Source organism: Varanus komodoensis, unplaced genomic scaffold, assembly GCF_004798865.1.
Source record: "Varanus komodoensis strain SLA01 unplaced genomic scaffold, ASM479886v1 scaffold33, whole genome shotgun sequence".
Classification (NCBI taxonomy): Eukaryota; Metazoa; Chordata; class Lepidosauria; order Squamata; family Varanidae; genus Varanus; species Varanus komodoensis.
Genome location: NW_025335817.1, coordinates 6,730,294 through 6,747,605, shown reverse-complemented (window position 1 = coordinate 6,747,605; position 17,312 = coordinate 6,730,294). Strand labels below are relative to the sequence as shown.

The following is a 17,312-nucleotide window of genomic DNA, read 5'->3' as shown; positions in this document are numbered from 1 at the left end:
TGCCACAGCATAGACTGTATGTAGCAATCACCATTTCCAGCACTAACTATGTCTGTGCCCAGTTTAACGTGGCTATATGGAAAGTCCATAGAAATGTTTCTGGAACAGAAGGGTACTTTGTACACATTCCTGACTGGCATCTTCAGGCCAAGGGCCAGCTCTGGGAAATATAGCGAGCAACGCACATGGAAGTCCCCTGACAATCTGTGAAACCCAGATGGAAGGATTCAGCAACATCTGTACAACCCTAGTGAGCAATGCTATTTGTGAAATACTTACCGATCAAGATAAAGGCCATGGCGATGAAGAAGGTAAGAATATATCCTCTAAGTGGCTCGTTGTTCTTTCCATGTCCCTTGGCAAAAAAGTGGAGGGCTTGGTAGATATTATCCTTGCAGAGAGCCTGTCGGAAAAGCGGAAAAGTGGGCTTTCTTCCCGTAACCAAAAAGTTGCTGCACAGTAAAAGACCGGTGGCGTTGCAGGCAGCGCGTACGTGATTGGAGACGGTGCAGCTGCTTCTGTGCAGTTGCATTCCAAGCTGGTCTGATGAGATTTGAGACACAGAGGAGGAAGATTCCTTCACTTCTGCATCATCCTTCCTTGGGAGCCAGTGACGCTGCACCAGGGTGGTAACGGTGCGTTGCCTGTTTTGGACATGGCGTTATTCCTGGATTTCCTACAGGCCAAGCCCTGCTCCCTGGAGGAATGCCAGACTAGGGAGGCTGGTGGGCAGGATGAGGCCTACAAGCCAGGGGTCCTGCACTCCTGCTTTATGGGGTGGCGTCGACTGCATCCATGCAGAAGTGGCAAAGCCACACTGTTAGTTAACAAAAGATTGGTTCTCGGCTGGACCATGGTAGGATCCTTATGACTATTATCAGAATGCTTTACTATAACCTAAAGCTAGCCTGCCATTGAACGTGTGGCACATCTGTCCAAGGGGCGAACTCTAAAGTGGACGTCCACCTGAGTGGGATGGTGCAACCTGGTGTCCTGCAACAGCAGCGGGTTGGACCTGATGGCCTCCATGACCCCTTCGAACTCTACTATTCTCTGATTCTGCAGTGGCTGCCATGTGGGTTTATGCCGCCCCAATGTGATCTGGGAAATGTGAGTTAGCACTAGGAAGGGGGTCTGTGAATCTCCTGCTCTGGAAACCACACCCTTCTGGGGTCAGCAAAGACGGCGTACAAGAAATGATATCATTGCACAACAATGCATAACAGGCAAGGTTGAGGCTTTCTTTGTACCTGGAAGACCTTGGGTGCGCTGACAAGCGAAGCCAGAGCTGACGAAAGTGTCGCAGAGAATATTCCAGCCGTGATTAAGGGACTGAACCCCGAAACCATGCTCATAACCTGTGGGGAGTGGGAGGAATACAAAAGGAGATCGTGAGGCTCAGGTAAACAGGGGGACAAAGAACTCACAAATCTCTTGTATTTCTGCACTGAGGTTTCTTGCTCCTCTATTATCTTTAAAGTCGCCCATTAGAGACTTCTCAATGAGTCTGTACTCAGTACAGCAAATTACTTTCCTTGTCAAGAAAACAATTTCCTTGGTAATCAGAAAGAGTGTTCTGTAATTGAGTCCTGTCCTGTTCCCATGGAAGCCAAAGACATAGCTTCTTTTGCAAATGGTCTTGCTCAGAATAGGATTGCTTTAAGAATAAGATGTTAAGAGAAGCAAGTTAGCTACGTTTTTAAAAGTGGGTGATCTCCATATCTTCCAAAAAGAACTTTGCAAGTGCTATTATGGTGGATCCAAACTTTAGCTACCAGAGAGGCAGTCATAAAAATATTTCTAGCAGCAGCTTCCCAGGTGTGCCGGAAGCAAGGACCTGCAGAGCTCTCTTTTGGCAGGATGCTTCCATTGCTCTGATCCAAAGCTGGGCTTGTGTCCCAGTGCAGAAGTGGAATGCTCTTGCAGACACCTCCGTCCCCCATTCGCTTCATAGGTAAAGGTAAAGGGTTCCCCTTGACGTTACGTCCAGTCATGCCTGACTCTCGGGGGCGATGCTCATCTCCGTTTTCTAGCCGAGGGAGCCAGCGTTTGTCCGCAGACAGTCTCCGTGGTCATGTGGCCGGCATGACTACACACCGAGGTGCACGGAACGCTGTTACCTGCCCACCAAAGTGGTGCCTTTTCATCTATTTGCATTTGCATGCTTTCAAACTGCAAGGTTGGCAGGAGCTGGGACGGAGCAACGGGAACTCACCCCATTGTGCAGATTCGAACCGGCGACCTTTCGATCAACCAGCCCAGCAGCACAGCGGTTTAAACCACTGCGCCAGCTGCAGTCCCTTCATATGAGGCAGCAAATGAGCATTCTTCCATACATATGCTGTAGCCCTCTCCACTGAAGTGAATGGAGAAGCTCTGGTCTGTTACATGTTACACATCAGAGCAACTATACATCTGTAGCACATCCGTCTGATACCCCTCTGAAGTAAGACATTAAGGGTCCAATCCCATGCATGTTTGGACCAGAAAAAGTCCTGCAACCACAATGCTTCCCAGTCACTTACTTGTATAAAGTCTACGCTTGCCTACGATTGCAACACCTGTGTGGGAGGTGGTGTTAGTGGGACACCTGCTAGGGCTTCGAGCCCCAAATCCTCCAGCTGGAGCCCTGAGTCTCAGGGAGGCCACTGGCCCCTCCCCTCTGTCGTCCACGGGCACTTGCTGAGATGGAGGTCCAGGGACCTCCATCTCGGCTACATCTGATTGCATTGGATGAGCCGGGCTCTTGCTCACAGGTGCCCCTCCTTGATCTGTTTTGTCAGGGCTCCGCTTTCTTTTCTTTCCCTGAAATCAAACGCACCTTGTCCCCTTTACATACAGCTCGTTTTGCAAACAGAGGCATTCTTAGGAGGTGGGGTCCTTTCAACACATGCGCACACGCAAATATTGAAACGTGTGCTTTTTCCTTCTCTTTTCGGTCCTCCAGTCTTCAGCATGCCATCTTTGTGCTCTCCTGAACCACCTGTGATAAACCCCATTGGACAAGGTGATTTTACCTCTACGGAAACATGCCTAGGATTGGAATTTATTTTTTTAAAACAGCAGACATATTTACGCACGGCAGCATATGGAGGTGCAGACTGCGCCCGTTAGGCTGCAGGTAGCAACTGATGCTCTTTTGAATGCTACCTCATGCAAAGCAGCTTCTGCCTGTCCTGATGAGCCCATAAAAGGGAAAGGCACTTCAGGATTGCCCCACCTTGTTCTGCTCAACCAGGTCCACGTATTTGTGGCAAAGCATCTTCCCCCCTTGCCCCCGTTCATGACTGCACATATCCACATGGCCCAGCTTGGAACGCAAGAAGATGAGGATGCCTTATGCCAGATGTCTGTCTAATCCAGGACCATCTGCTTTGATGGGCAGAGCTTTTTCATGGTCTCTGGCAGGCGTCTTCTGCAGTCCTGTTACCTGGGATTGTTTTAAGCAGAAGTGCCAGAGAGTGAACTTGCAGCCAACGCTTCAAGTCCTCTGCCAAGCTCTGTTCCCTTTCCATTATTGATGGTTTTGCTTCCTGATATTTTGTGTAAGGAGATCCGTCAATACTGTCTGGGTGTGTGGATCCCTCCGTCAAAGGCACAGTGGGCTGCCCTTCTTTCAGATCATCTCTGAATGAAAGGGGTTTGTGGGACAGATCCTGAAACACCAGCCACTGCGCACCAGCGCATGCTTCTGCATGTGTGTTAGTTTGTATTATATATAGTGTGTTGTTTGCTCAGTCGCACAACATATATACGATTATACAAATTGCATAATTAGAGCTCTTTTGAACCTGGAAATTATTCATCAGCCCATAATCACATGTGTGGGTTTTACAGCTGGAGAAATCATAGCCGAGGGCACAAGCAGATGATCCGTTGCAATTCATCCCAGAAACAACGGTATCATTGACATTTCCAGTAGCATCGCGTACGACACAAGCAGCTGTGGAAGCAACAGCAGATTGTCATTCCAGCTAACTTGTGACAACGAGAAAATATCCCTCCCCCCACTTGCTCATGCTCTGTCTGTGTTTCCGTCCCTGATCTTGGGCTGGTGAGCTTTTCTTTTCTCTTTTCCGTTGCAAATAATGCCGCCATTCATTCAGGCATTAGTACTCCGAATTTTGAACATGGCCCATGGACACGACATGGACTTCTTTGGCTTTAAGGAATGTTTGCCATATCTGAGAGGTACGGGGACTGATGGAAGACTGCGGGGTGTTGGAAAGTTCTGGACGTTGCACACTTTGCTGGTTTTTAAATCCAAGTCTAGAAAGCTGCTTCGTGCAGTGGGTAAGTGGCAAGCTACCAGGGACACGGCTGAGTGAGACGTGTACAGCCAGGCCTCAGAGCCGTCCTCAGGCACGGAAGCAAGCAATAGGGTGCTCCCAACTGCCCTGCTGGCTCACTATGGGATGCCCAGTCTCAGGCCTGCAGTCCAGATCTGGCTCACACAGTGCCCCAATCTGCCCCTCCTGGGATTACTCCGGTGGCTGTGCCTTTTTCTAAGGACTGCAGGTTGTTTGGTGAGCCCAGGATTTTGCCCAGTCCCTCCATCCCCGTTGTAAAAGATGTTGGATTTTGGCTCCAGGCCTTCGCCTTTGGCTCCACCTCTTGGGCAAAGCGGCCCACAGTCTTGCCTAACCTTGGAAACAGCTGCTTGATCTTAGCCTGCGGAAATTCTCTCCGGTTTCAACTGGCTAGGACCTAAGCTTGCACAACACGTGTTGCTAATCTCTCAGGCAGTGGTGGAGGGGAAGGACAAGTCGAAGGCGGAAGATGGCAGGGAAGGCCAAGCAAGAGGTGGATTGGATCCATCAGGGAAGCCCCAGCCTTGAACTTGGAAGAGCTGCATGGGGTGAGCCTGGAAGGGGCTTTCCGTCATAGGGTCACCAGAGGTCCAAGAAGACTTGGAATCATACGAAGGAGGGTTTGCAGCTGAAGGGCACCCCCCCACCCCCGTTCTGCTAATGACCCTAGTAGTTTTCGATATGCCAAGCACAGTTGGAAGTTAGGCATGTCATCCAGTGATTGTGAATTTGTTTGTCTTTTCATGGGACAGAAATCCCTTTCCCAGTTCATGAATTGACAGCTGACTAATATCTGTGTAATGCTAATCAGGGATTGTGGTTTCTGCTCTGTGTTTTTACTCTGCAGCGAATCCATGATTTGATCTTATTTAAAACATGCTTCTCTATATTAATTAGGACTCTAGTCTGGAATGCGGAGATTTTCTCCCCACTCACCTGCACAGATCGCTACGCCCACGTAAACAATAGTTGTGATCAGAATCGCCAACATAGTTCCTTTGGGTATAGCTTCTTGTGGATCCTGGAATAGTAAAATAAAAATACTGCAGTGAATTCTTGCATGAAGAAATATGTGTGATTTCCATTTAGGTAGGTTGTTGATCCTCCATCTGCATTTTTTCATTTATATACAGATCTGGTATACAATGTAAAAAAAAGTTTCTAGTCCTCATGGTTACTTGCCAATTTTTTGAAATTATTTAGACATTCTGGTGCCTAGGAAGATTTTTGTTTTTGTTTTAAATGACTACTTGCACCTGCTTCCTCCCTGTACCCAGAATGCCTTTGCAACATTATAGTATGTATGTGTAGAGTGACTGCTTTTTTGGCTGCACTGGCACTTTCTTTTTTCTTTTTCTTTTGCACTGATGGTTCTGGGTTTCCACAGAACAAGTCATGGCCTAAAAAACCCAATGCTCACAACCTAACAACAAGCCATGATTCCCTTTCTGGGTTGTTCGTGGTTAACAAACCATGGTTTGCATCTGCATTCACAAATCACAGCAACCAGGAGTGAATTTTATGGAAACTACGATCAATGCCGACTATTTAAATACATGTACTCCACTAACTCGTTTGTTCTGCAGTTGAAGGGGTACTGTGCATTTTGATTATCTAAAATACTGACGGAAAGCTGGCACTGTACTTTATAGGAAAGTCCAGTGTTCTAATGGTTTCAAAACAACATTTTAGAATACCACCCAGAATTTTGTTCCACATGACTTAACTGCAGAGCTCGCGAACGCTGTATTTGCGAATACGGCCTGCAGCTTTTTGAGTCATGTCAACACGTTACTGTAAGTTTACGTCTTTCCTCATTTTATGCAAAGGCTTGGAAATGCCATTCCCCAAAGGCTCGATTGCACAAGATACAAAGACAAAGCCATATTTTAAACTAACGAGGACAAAAAAGGAGAGATTTGTCTCATAGAATCCCACACTCGCATAGCAAACACGCAGGAGATAAGATGCATGACGAGCACTGGGGGATGAACACTGCCAAACAAACAGCTCTGGGCTGGCTTGACATGCAGAACCTTGTCATAGGAAGGGCATGGCCAAGCGAAATGCAAGAGCGTAAGCAGAGCTGTGCTGAGTCAGACCGAACGGCCCGGATTCGGTTCCCCCCAGCTGCCTCCGGGAAACTGGCAAGCAACACATGGCGAGAGCAGTCCCCCACCCATGTTCCCCAGGAACTGGTGTCCATATCCATACTGGTACTGGAGGCAGCATACAGGCACGGTGCCTAGTAGCCCCTGGTAAACTTCTCCTCCACGTATTTGTCCGATCCCTTTTAAGGACCTCTAAGGAGATGGGCGTCTTGTGAAAATGAACGTTATAGATGAGAACACCAGCTGGTGTGGGCCCAGGGTCCATCCAGCCTAGCGCTCTCTTTGCACCATGGCCAGCCCGTGGGAAACCCACAGGCCGGACAGCACCTTCCTGCCCCGTTCTCCAGCAACTGCTTCTGATCCTGGAGCTAGCATATGGACGAGGGCCAGCCCTCCCACGAAGCAAGGCAAAGCACTTGTCTCAGGCGGCGTGGCAGGAGGAGCGGCAAATTGCAGTTCTCTGCCCGCTGTGCTCTCTTCCTTGCTTCTCCTGCCACCTGCCCCCTCCCGGGACCACCAGTTGCTCGGAAAATCATCCTGGAGCAGCAGGCTGCCGAGCTCCTTGAAAAGCCCCGTTGGCTGGAAAAGCAGCTGGTGCAGCTCTTCGAACAGGCATCCATGCCCAGATTTCTGGTTCAGGGGGTCTTTCTTTAGAACCGGGCATTGTGGAGAAGGGGCGTCCCTGGGGTTCATCCAATGTACAGGTCATCTAAAGATGCACCCCTGACGTGCGAGGCTGGACAGTGGGAGCAACCAGACAGTGGGAGAGTATGTCTGGCACTGATGGTGTCAGCAGGAGCAGCAGCCTTTGATGGCCTTGTCTTCTGCAAGAGTTTCTCCAGCTTGTCTTAAATCCACCCAGTTTGATGGCTTCCTCAAGGTGCTGAAGAATTCCACAGTTGAACTATGTGCTAAGAAGTCTTTCCTTTTTTCTGTCCTGACTCTCCCACCCATCAGCTTCAAGTATTATTTTAAAAAGGGAGAAAAAGACCTCCCTAGCCTCTTTGTAACCACACTCTGCGGGATGGAGTCTTCCGTGGCATCTAATTAAATTCATTTCAGGGTGCAGACGTGCTCTGCATCTTCTTCTACTGCTCTTATTGTAATTTTTTTGTACTCTCACATGTGGTTTTCATGGATTAGCAAAAGGTGGTAAGAGGAATGACATAGCTCATTTCTAACTACAGGGCCTGATAATGCAGCTATTAAAATTCTGCTACTAGAGCTGCTGAAGTGGCCTTTTAAGTTTTGTGGTCTGTTTCTAGAAGATTCATTTAGCTGAGCCTGCGCAGCTGGTGCTTTTCTATCAGACAAGGGAAGTGGCATATTTAGCCAACCAAAGTGATGGGCTGGATGAAGGGGTGCAGGTCAACATGCTAAAAGGGTCTTCTGTCCAGAGAGAGATGGTATAGCCCTTGCAACAGAGCACTGTGCAACATCTGTGGCTCTCCAGATGTTGGACCACAAATCTCATCATCCCTGACCACTGAGCATGCTGACTGCAACTAATGCTGTTGGAGTCTTCCAACTTCTAAAAAATCACAGGATTCCCCTACCCTACGATTGCATGCAACTAAATCCAAAAGTGTTCTCCAATTTTGCAAGAACGCGTGCAAACAGAAGCACGGGAATTGTTGTAGACCAGAATATCTATTACAGCACTGCTCAAATTCTTGTACAAGCGCACACATACAGAATGGCTTTCGCAAAGAGATTTAAGGACCAGCATTCACATGACCATTTTCCTGTCCATTATGAACCTTTGTCTCTAGTTCCCTTTTTTCAATGTTGGATATTTCAGTATTCAGTAAGAATGTTGTATATTTTATTCACTGTGTGACTAAACAACTTGAATGGTGGCTTTGGATTCTCAGAATGTTGTGGCACAGTAGTTTGCCTTCTGCAGTTTGAAGTCTACATACCTCCAGGTCTCCAGAGATATTGGCTCCAGCAAGAATGCCAGTAGCTGCAGGGAAAAAAATAGCAAACACAGAGAAAAACCCTTCTCCGCCTCTGAAATCTGGTCCAAAGTTTTCTGCAAATATTGAAGCTGCAAAAGCAAAGGGAAGGAGAAAAATGTATGTGATGTTTCAAGAGATTTTAGCAATAGTGATTAGTATATGATCATGCACCTGTCTGTCTGTCTGTCTGTCTGTCATTTCAGAGAGCCCTCTGTGTCTCCATACTGGAGACACCTCTAGAGAAGCATGGCCAAGAATGGTTACTCCAGTATCTAAAGTAGCTTGCCATATTGTTCTCCTGATTGCACAGGGTTTGAAAACTTTCCATGCAGTGATCAGGGAAGCTGCATGTGAAGTACATGGAACGGGACTGAGGGTCCCTACAGCCTTCAAAGGTTCTCGACTTGGAATCTGATTCAGAAGCTGAAGAAGAGATGGGATTAGAATCTGAAACTGAAATGTCAAGGCCAGAGGACCCAGTGAATTAGAGAATTAGACAATTCAGGTTTAGCGAGAAATTCTGGGGAGCAAACTGAGTTAGGTGAGGGCAGAGTTAACATTGTTGGCCAGGTGTCAGGTTAAGCGGATGGGCCAACTGAGAAACGTGAGACATTCCAGGTGACTGATTCATAAGGAGCATGATCCACCATCTCTTTGCAGTCCGGAAGAGAGGAGAGGAATCCAAATGGAGATTGGAATCCAATCCAAAGCAGATTGGAATCCGCTTTGTATCATTAAGCCACCTTTCCCTAATGGGCAGCATTCTAACTTGGCTTGTGCTCTGGTGTTGACTTCTGCAATGTTCTTCTTTTGCGTTGCAAGCTAACCGAGCTGCCTAGCTTTAGCATAGTCAAGACTAGTTTGCAAGTCTTTTTGCTCTAATCTGTTTGGAAGGAGCGGGAGAAGACCTCTGGACAGTGGGTCATGGGTCATGCAGTGCTGGGGTCAGGATGAGGGACAGACATGGAGCAGGAAGTTGAAGAGAGGTGTAACACACCTTCAGTTGCTCAGAGGACAAAGTAAGTCTGGCAGAAACTTGTAAAATGGCCAGAGAATATCACCCGGCCCATTCCAACTTCTGCTCCCTTGGCCACTTCTCCTGCAGTTTCTTCCTTTGGATGGTGGCTGGCAGCCTGACTCTCTGACTTTATCACTTTGAGACACACTGTGGGTCTGAGTCCGGATGTGAAACTTAGTGGTCGAAGCCCCATTGGAAGCCATGGACTGTGCTAACACTGTGACTAACTGAATTCCCACGGTCCCATTAAGTCTACATCGTGCCAAGTTTTTTTCCGAGTTAAACCCAAGGGCTGTCATGCTAGCCCAAAATTGCTAGCTGTAGGCACTCACACAAGCAGACCCAGGCTGGGTATAAGATCGGTCAACGCTAAAACCGATAAAGAGCTACAACAACCACTTATCTGCTCGACTTTCAAGTAAGCCCGCATGTTTCTGCACTGGCCAGGAGCGGGCAGGCAAGATGGCAGCCTGGACGTGGCCCACCGCTTTGAGGTGAACGCCGCTGCATTCACCCTGCGTGCGGACCAGAGGAGGCAACAAGGATTCCCTCCGGTGTCCTTGGGGAGGGGGGTGCTAAGTGCACTTGCCCGGTGAATTCCCAGGGGAGTGCAACTTGGCCAGATCCCCTTCCCTTGCATATCAATCACTGCCCCAACTGGAACAACATACAATGTCTGAGGGAAGCACCGGCCTGGCTTGTCTTCCCTTACCCCACGTCTTCATGCCATGGGCAGGGTCAGGCCAAGGTATTTCAATGCCTGGGACAAAGAACAGGAGGGCTCCTCATCCCATTCCATGTCCAGAAGCCAACTGGACTGCCAGTTGGATCTTTCTTCTGATAGAGCAGCATCCTCTTCACACATGAGGGCATCTGGCCAACTTCGCACATGCAGGGCAGGCAGGTGGGCTCGCCCAGCACCTGCTTCTGGAGGCAGTCACCTCACTCCGCCCAAGGACAGGGCTGGTCCTGCCACTGAAAGAAGGGAGACACGGGGCAAGCAAGCCTTGCAGCTGCTCATCAGTGGGGACCATCTCATGTCGGGAGGGGTGTCCCCTCCACCACCCCTCGGCAACCCCAGGGGCTTGGCCATACCCCCCACATAATCTGACCCACAGGGAGCTGGGCGGGGTCCTCCAATCGCTGCCTGCCTGAACTTGGTTCCCCACCAACTCTGTTTTGTGCCGCCAGTGTCTACTAAAACAGTCCTGATTTTCTGTAAGATGCGGCATAGGAAACACTTGCCTTGATAGTTGAAAAAGCCTTTTGCCTCCTTTTCATTGTTGCTTGGAATGACGGTCCCGATGAAGAAATTTATGATAGCAACAAGAAGGATAAAGAGGAGAACAACCTGGGTCTGTAGGGGACAGAGGGAGAAGACATTTTTGGAGCAGTATTTATTCTTAGTTTCTGTTTATAAGCCACTTGGAAGCTTTGACGTTCCAGCGCGGCGTGGTATCGGTAGTCCTCTGAAAAGTTATGGGCCTTAACCTAGAACACATTCGTCCCATTGAAGCTTCATTCATTTTAAAAGGCCCTAAGCTTGAGTAACTTTCTTAGGAATGTGGCATTGATAAAACAATATGATTGCATTTCAGGGCTGGTGGGCAATGGGAAAATAACAATTTCTGCAAGATCACACCATGAGTACAAGTTAGCAAAGAGCTGGAATCCATATTCTCCCATTTCTTTTTGAACTGTGTGTGTCCCAGAGTACCAAAGGCACACGTGTGTGCATTTTTCTGGGTTTGCAGAGTACGTTAAGCCATGGTGTTTTAAGTGCGCTGTCTGAACCCAGCATCCTTCCCATGGGGTGTTTCATAATGGCCTTATGATGGCCAATGAGCCATGGCTTGTAGTGTGGTTTAATACACCCACTGTGGCTTATTTTCTTGTCTAAAGACATCAAAATAGCATTTGTAGTCAGGTCAGAAGAACAGAACTCCTTGCCCCCCAGGATTCTGCTCCAAAGGGTTCCTTTCACATCCCCAACTTAAAAAAAAAAAATGTTAGAAATAGTTTGGCACATGGGTATCTGTGCCAAATTGTACCTGTGTAGCCCAATGCTAATGATTTGTTTCAGATTTTTTGAAAAGGTGAAATGTATGGAGTGTATCTGGCAGAATCTGTGAGCTCCTGTAGCCCTGAGCTCTCATTACTTCCCCAGTGCAGATCACACAGAATTTTTTTTTTTTTTTAATGTCAAGCTGAATCTGCTGCTAAATAGCTCGCCATGGTTCAGGGACAGCTTAGTTCTCCAGCAACATCCCCTGGGATACCGCAGGAGGCCTGGAGAGGGAGAAGGAAGAGCCACAACACCCCTGCTGCACTCGCTCGTCTATCAGGCACGGGTGCATTTTAACAACCACACATGGCTAAAATTCACAAGGGGTCCAACATGTTGTGGAAACCAGCCTCCCTGTGTGCATCGTCCACCATGCTTCACTTACCTGGCAGGGTTCTATCTGCATGAGACCCCTGCATTTTAAAAATATTCAAGACATATATATAAGACGCATGAGACCTAGTACTGAACGGGACACACGAGCCTTTCATAGGCATGCCTGAATAAAAATTAGGTGTGAATGTACTCTCAGATCTAAGCATAATTACGTGCAACAAACTCCCTTGGCTTTGACAACATCCTCTTGTGAACTCATCTTCTCAGAAACCTAAACATTTAAAATGTTTTACCTTTGCTTCCCATTCCATACCAGCCACAGAAATGCCTAAAAGAAGGACTACGGTTATCGCTCCTATTATCCTGATGTCGTTGCTTGGATCCACCATTATTGCATTACTGTTCTGGAAAAGAGAGAGAGAAAGAGAGAGAGAGATGAATTATTAAAGATATAGTTTATGTAAGATAGCTTAGGCAGCCACATAAAATAGAAGGGAATTGCTAAAGAGGCATTCTTCACATTCCATGGGTAATGAGCCCTGAGTTTCACATTACTTATGCCGGTTGGGCCTCAGTTGTCAAGGTTATTGGCTGGCTAATTAGAACCCTAATTCCCTTTAGTAATTTTGAAACTCTTACAGTTCTGTAAGAAACATTTCCTCGACCTGGTGGTAGTGAAGGGAAAGCTTATAAATTAGAATTTATAGTACATTTAGAGAGTTCTAATTCATGAATAAGGTTGCCACTTAATGCACTTATTAGACCGGTAATTATTACATATAAAACGTTATTAACCAAAGTTCCTAGGCTTAGCCACATGCAAACCATCGTGCTTACCTTGAGGAGCTCCACAACTGTTTCGGCAAAGCCGACCACGTACATGGCGACGGCCACGGCATTGGCAAATGCAAAAATGAGCCCAATGGATCCTCCAAACTCAGGCCCCAAACTCCTGGAGATGAGGTAATAAGCTCCACCTGTCAGCAAGTAAAGGACGACTTTTAGCGTAGGAGCAGCGGAACCCTGGGCACGTTGCTTTCTCCAGGTACTACAGCGCAGGATCCAAGGAGAAGGCAACTCTGCACTGCGCCCATTTCTCTGTGAATGGAGGGTGCCTTCTTTTGGCATACAAGCTGCTTCATTGCCATCCCTAGAATTATTGCTGCTCCACGCAACGTACCTCCCACAGGCAATTCTCTAGGGAAAACGTTCTTGTCTGATATGCTAATGATAAAACCAGTTATTTAGCTAGAAGCAGGAATGCTCCCAAGGGTGGGGGAGGTATAGGTGGCCTGAAATATGAGGAAACAAAAGATCTCATCATTTGTCTTCTTTAATGGGACCCCAAAATTTTGATATGTGAATAGTTTTCACTAGGAGCGCTCTATATTCTTCATGGAGTCACCAAATCATTGGGGTTTTTTTTAGTCGAGTAAAACCTTTGCCCCTAGTCTGCAGAGCTTAACTATCTCCCAATGTCAGACTATGCAATCCAACCTGTACTATGATATGCTGGCAAAGGCATTGGTGAAAGATACCAACAGTATAAATAGCTAAGGACTATTTAACTATGTGAGCACCTTCCTGGAAATTTCAAAGAGAAAAATTCTACAATTCCTCAAACTGGTTCTACAGAGTTGTGCAGATTGTTCTGGTATTTAATCAAAATGTATCTTCTGTAATGCAAAACACCTTAACTACTAGCTTAAGCAGGTACAGTAAAAATGTTCACTCAGCTGCTTCATCTAGAACATGTCAGCACTCATTAATCTTTTAATCTAGACAAAAATATCCAATTAACATCGGATCCTGGCTGCTTCTAACATTGCGGCAGCCTCCTCCGATCCAAATTGGTTCCCATCAAGACTTGAAACAGTTCTTGCTACATTGCACTTTTGCACAGGTATAGTTAGCTCTCTTGATTCAACACAATTCTTATCACTTCTTCAGAGACAGGCGTATTCCCCATTCAAACATGAAATTGACTCACCTCCTCTCACCACTCCATTTGTGCATATGGCAGACATGGAAATACCTGTTAAAGTTGTAACTACCACACTGAGGCAAATAACTACGACTCCAAGACCTGAAAAAATCCCAAAACAGATGTTTGATCCAAATACCTTGGTCAGATCATTTGTGCCAAAAGCCTTTAACAGGAAGCCAGCATCATTAATGAGGAGGAAAGATCTGTAAATACCTGGAATGCACTCCAAGTCATCAAACATTAAGAATACCTGTAAGACACTGAACAGAATGAATGCTCCTCAAAAGGAATTGACCAGGATCTTCAGGACATTTTGTGTAGCGAGAAAGAAAAAGGCTGAGAAACAGACTGATACATCTAATGATCTTCATTCAGGATTTAAAAAGAGAGTTGAGGGTTGTCATGTCCAGTTCTTCCAGTCAGGAAACACAATCTGCAATGTTCTCAGTTAAAAAAAAAAATTAAGGAAAAACGAAAGTACGAAAGTTGGTCTCATTCCTCCGTCTGTGGCCTTCATGAACTGAACTGGACTTTGTGATTCATAAGATAATAAATCAATTAGTTATGGATTATTGATACTGTTGATTGCATGACTCACCTTCTGGTTGCGTTGGTTCTATTGTCCATTGTGATATTATTTTAGGGTGAGGAGAGCTTGACTTGTTAGTAAGGCAATACATGGCAAACCATTTTTAAAAATTGTGAGAACTGGGGAAGGAAACACCTTAAATTTTTTTTACCTCCACGGACAAAACCATTAGTTGCTATTGCAGAAGTTGATAAGCCAGTAATGGAGGTGACCATGGTGGCAAGGAGGATTATGATAACTCCAAGACCTGTCAGCAATGAAAAGATGTACAATGTAACTTGTGATCTATAATTCTCCCAACTAGAATCAAGGCTGTATTTCATTGGCAAACCTCTTTATCGCTACTGATACATGAATCCTTGCCATGTCTTGCTCTGCTGTCTATAGTCCTTTGAAAGCATTTGGGCGTACGGATCAAGTTTCCTTAGCGTTCTACATAGTTACTGTTGTTAAAAAATTAGACCGAAAGAGAATGGAGCAGCAGCAGCAGCAGCAGACAAAGGTTTGCACCTGGATCTGTCCATGGCTTGTCTTTCGCATTTCTTCTTCTTCACTAATCTTGGGGTGGTGGGAACGTATACCCTCACCAGTGTTTAGACTGATGCCGGTGGAGTGGTCTTTTGCTCAGACAGCCAGAGTAATGTAGTGGTTAGACTGTCGTGCAGTACTTGGGGCTGGGTGTCCAGGTCCCCTTTGAACAGCCATTTGACATAATGATTGTGCAGCCGGTGTTCTTGCTCGGAAAATCATAACCCATATCTTCTGGGGAGGGCTGGGGTTAGGGTATCTAGTCTCACCTGGCAATGCGTTCCAACAGGTGCTCAAAGTCCGACATGTATTCATGTCCTTCTGGTACCCTAGAAGTTGGCCTGAAAATATTTCTTAATAGGAAGGCCTAGCCGCCTAGGAAGGCCTTGGCAATTACAGGTGATCTATAAATACATGTATTAATATTCATATTAAAGCAAATGGAAATAATTGATACACGCTTCCTAATCAAATGAAAACATCTAAATCTCTTGCATTTTGAGGTTTGTTGAGATCTTTGGGCATACATATTTTATATATGTATTTTACTCATGTGGCACTAGGGTCCCAGATGTAACCGCAGGCTTTCTCTAGGTGTCATTTAGATTTTCACAGGATGTGCAAAAACGTGGGGGATGTGAATCAATTAAATGGAACAGTACAAGTGCCCATTGTTTATTGATAGCATCAGGATAATGCTTAATCATGCTAGAATAGTTGCAATATTTCCATAGTGGACATTCCTGTTTCCAAAGGACAGATCATTTTAAGAATCGAGCAATGTAAAATGCAGTGATTATGTGCACCGTATTTGGATTAGGCACATGCGGGGCCTGTGGGACAGCCACATGCAAGTATCATGTTTGAATAGGATGAGATGACCTAAAAGCTGATCCACAGAAGCCCGCATGGTCTTAACACCTGCTCCACTGCCACACGTCCATACAACCTGGGAACTGACCAGGTGGTTTGGCCTACATGTACTGGATTCTTCATGGGAGCGCCACATTCCGATGTTCTACCTGGAGAGTGTGCAGAGATATCTGGGAGTCTTTGAGGAAGGAAAGGGAAACACCACCGACAATTTTGCTGCTCCACCATGAAAGGAGAATAAGTAGGGGTGGGAATCATTTGAAGTTTGATTAGTAACAAAACTATAAGTTTAGAATTAAATGTGAAAAACCAGAGCCATTGTAGCATCTCTTCTTGCAAAGTAATGCCGAGCTCTGATTAAAGTTTAAATTAAAACCCCAGTTGTAAGGGCATTAAATAACATTAAAATGAATGACTCTTGCCCATGGCTATTTTCATACCTCAGAACAAAGTAATGCTTCTTGATGATGGCAATAAGTTACTCAACTGCCCTTAAAAAAAGAAACTAATTTTGCATGAAACCCCAGAGCAAAGTCTTGGTAATGTTAAGATGCAGAGTTTTCATGGCAAGGCATATACTTATATGAGTTTCCAGCTGCAAGGCCTCATTTGGTATGCATCATAAAATCAGCAAGCACCCTTTTGTCTGGCTCAGTGCCAGGTGCAAACGTGTAAGGCTGTGTAGATGACGGGCAAAACTTCTAAACTTTGCTCTGTTTATTTCAGCAAGTTTCCTGGGTTTCCTTTCTTCTCTGTAGCAAAAGGACAATAATAACACCTACAGCTTCTGATCACACAGGACATTTCCAAAGAGTTTAGAATTTAGAGACAAATCCGTAAAATCCATATTTCAACAAAAGGCTCTTGAAGCTTCGCCTGGATAGCTTGGCTGCTGTGCAAACAGAATGTTGGACCAGACAAGCCTTTGGAGTGATCCAGGAGGGGCTCTTCTCATGTTCTTAGGTTCATTCTGAATAAGGGATGCTCTGGGCTAGAATGAGGACTTCAGGCAATGAGACTGAGCTTGTGCCTTGATCTTCATTCTATGCATCAAGAATGGGAAGCTTTGAATTTAAGGGATCTCCACATATGGGCCTCCTTCTCCATCTATCATCTTGTACATCATCTCCGCTGAGACTGGGGAGCGATGTGTTATCCTAAATAGTAATAGGTCGCCCGATCCCTGTGCATATCAGTCCACATCTGGATTGAACTGCAGGCTGGCAGTGAAAAACACCCATGATTCGTTTGACTGGTTTCCTTTGACCCTTTACTTGCATCTCTGATCTGGCCTGGCATTCAAGTGAGAGTGCAGGGAGCTGATGCACTGACCTCCTCTTGGAATGTCAGGTCCCATTTGTACAATCATTAGCCATAATCATGACACTGGTGGCTGAAGTTCATGTTCAGAAAATGCATAGTCCATATGTGCACATAATTTGAGGACGTTCTTGGGCACAGAAATGTGTAGAGCCTCATCCAGGCAATGCTTTCTACCTTGAGCTCACCGGCTAGTGTGAATTCTGGTACCTGT

General features: G+C 46.1%; 1 protein-coding gene across 2 annotated transcripts in view; it reads right to left on the bottom strand.

Annotated features, from left to right (window-relative positions):
- SLC12A1 (solute carrier family 12 member 1) overlaps positions 1–17,312 on the bottom strand; it is a 54,841-nt gene that overhangs the window by 32,558 nt on the left and 4,971 nt on the right. Inside the window, exons 4-12 of one of the 2 annotated variants that reach the window (XM_044438779.1) lie at positions 14,529–14,624; positions 12,639–12,778; positions 12,095–12,205; positions 10,646–10,757; positions 8,344–8,471; positions 5,247–5,331; positions 3,792–3,943; positions 1,251–1,358; positions 280–403 (exon numbers count right to left, since the gene is read on the bottom strand). In XM_044438779.1, coding sequence (XP_044294714.1) covers positions 280–403; positions 1,251–1,358; positions 3,792–3,943; positions 5,247–5,331; positions 8,344–8,471; positions 10,646–10,757; positions 12,095–12,205; positions 12,639–12,778; positions 14,529–14,624 — 1,056 coding nt within the window. Of the gene's footprint in view, positions 1–279; positions 404–1,250; positions 1,359–3,791; positions 3,944–5,246; positions 5,332–8,343; positions 8,472–10,645; positions 10,758–12,094; positions 12,206–12,638; positions 12,779–13,791; positions 13,888–14,528; positions 14,625–17,312 lie in introns of both variants that reach the window. The other variant, XM_044438780.1, reaches the window with a different exon arrangement.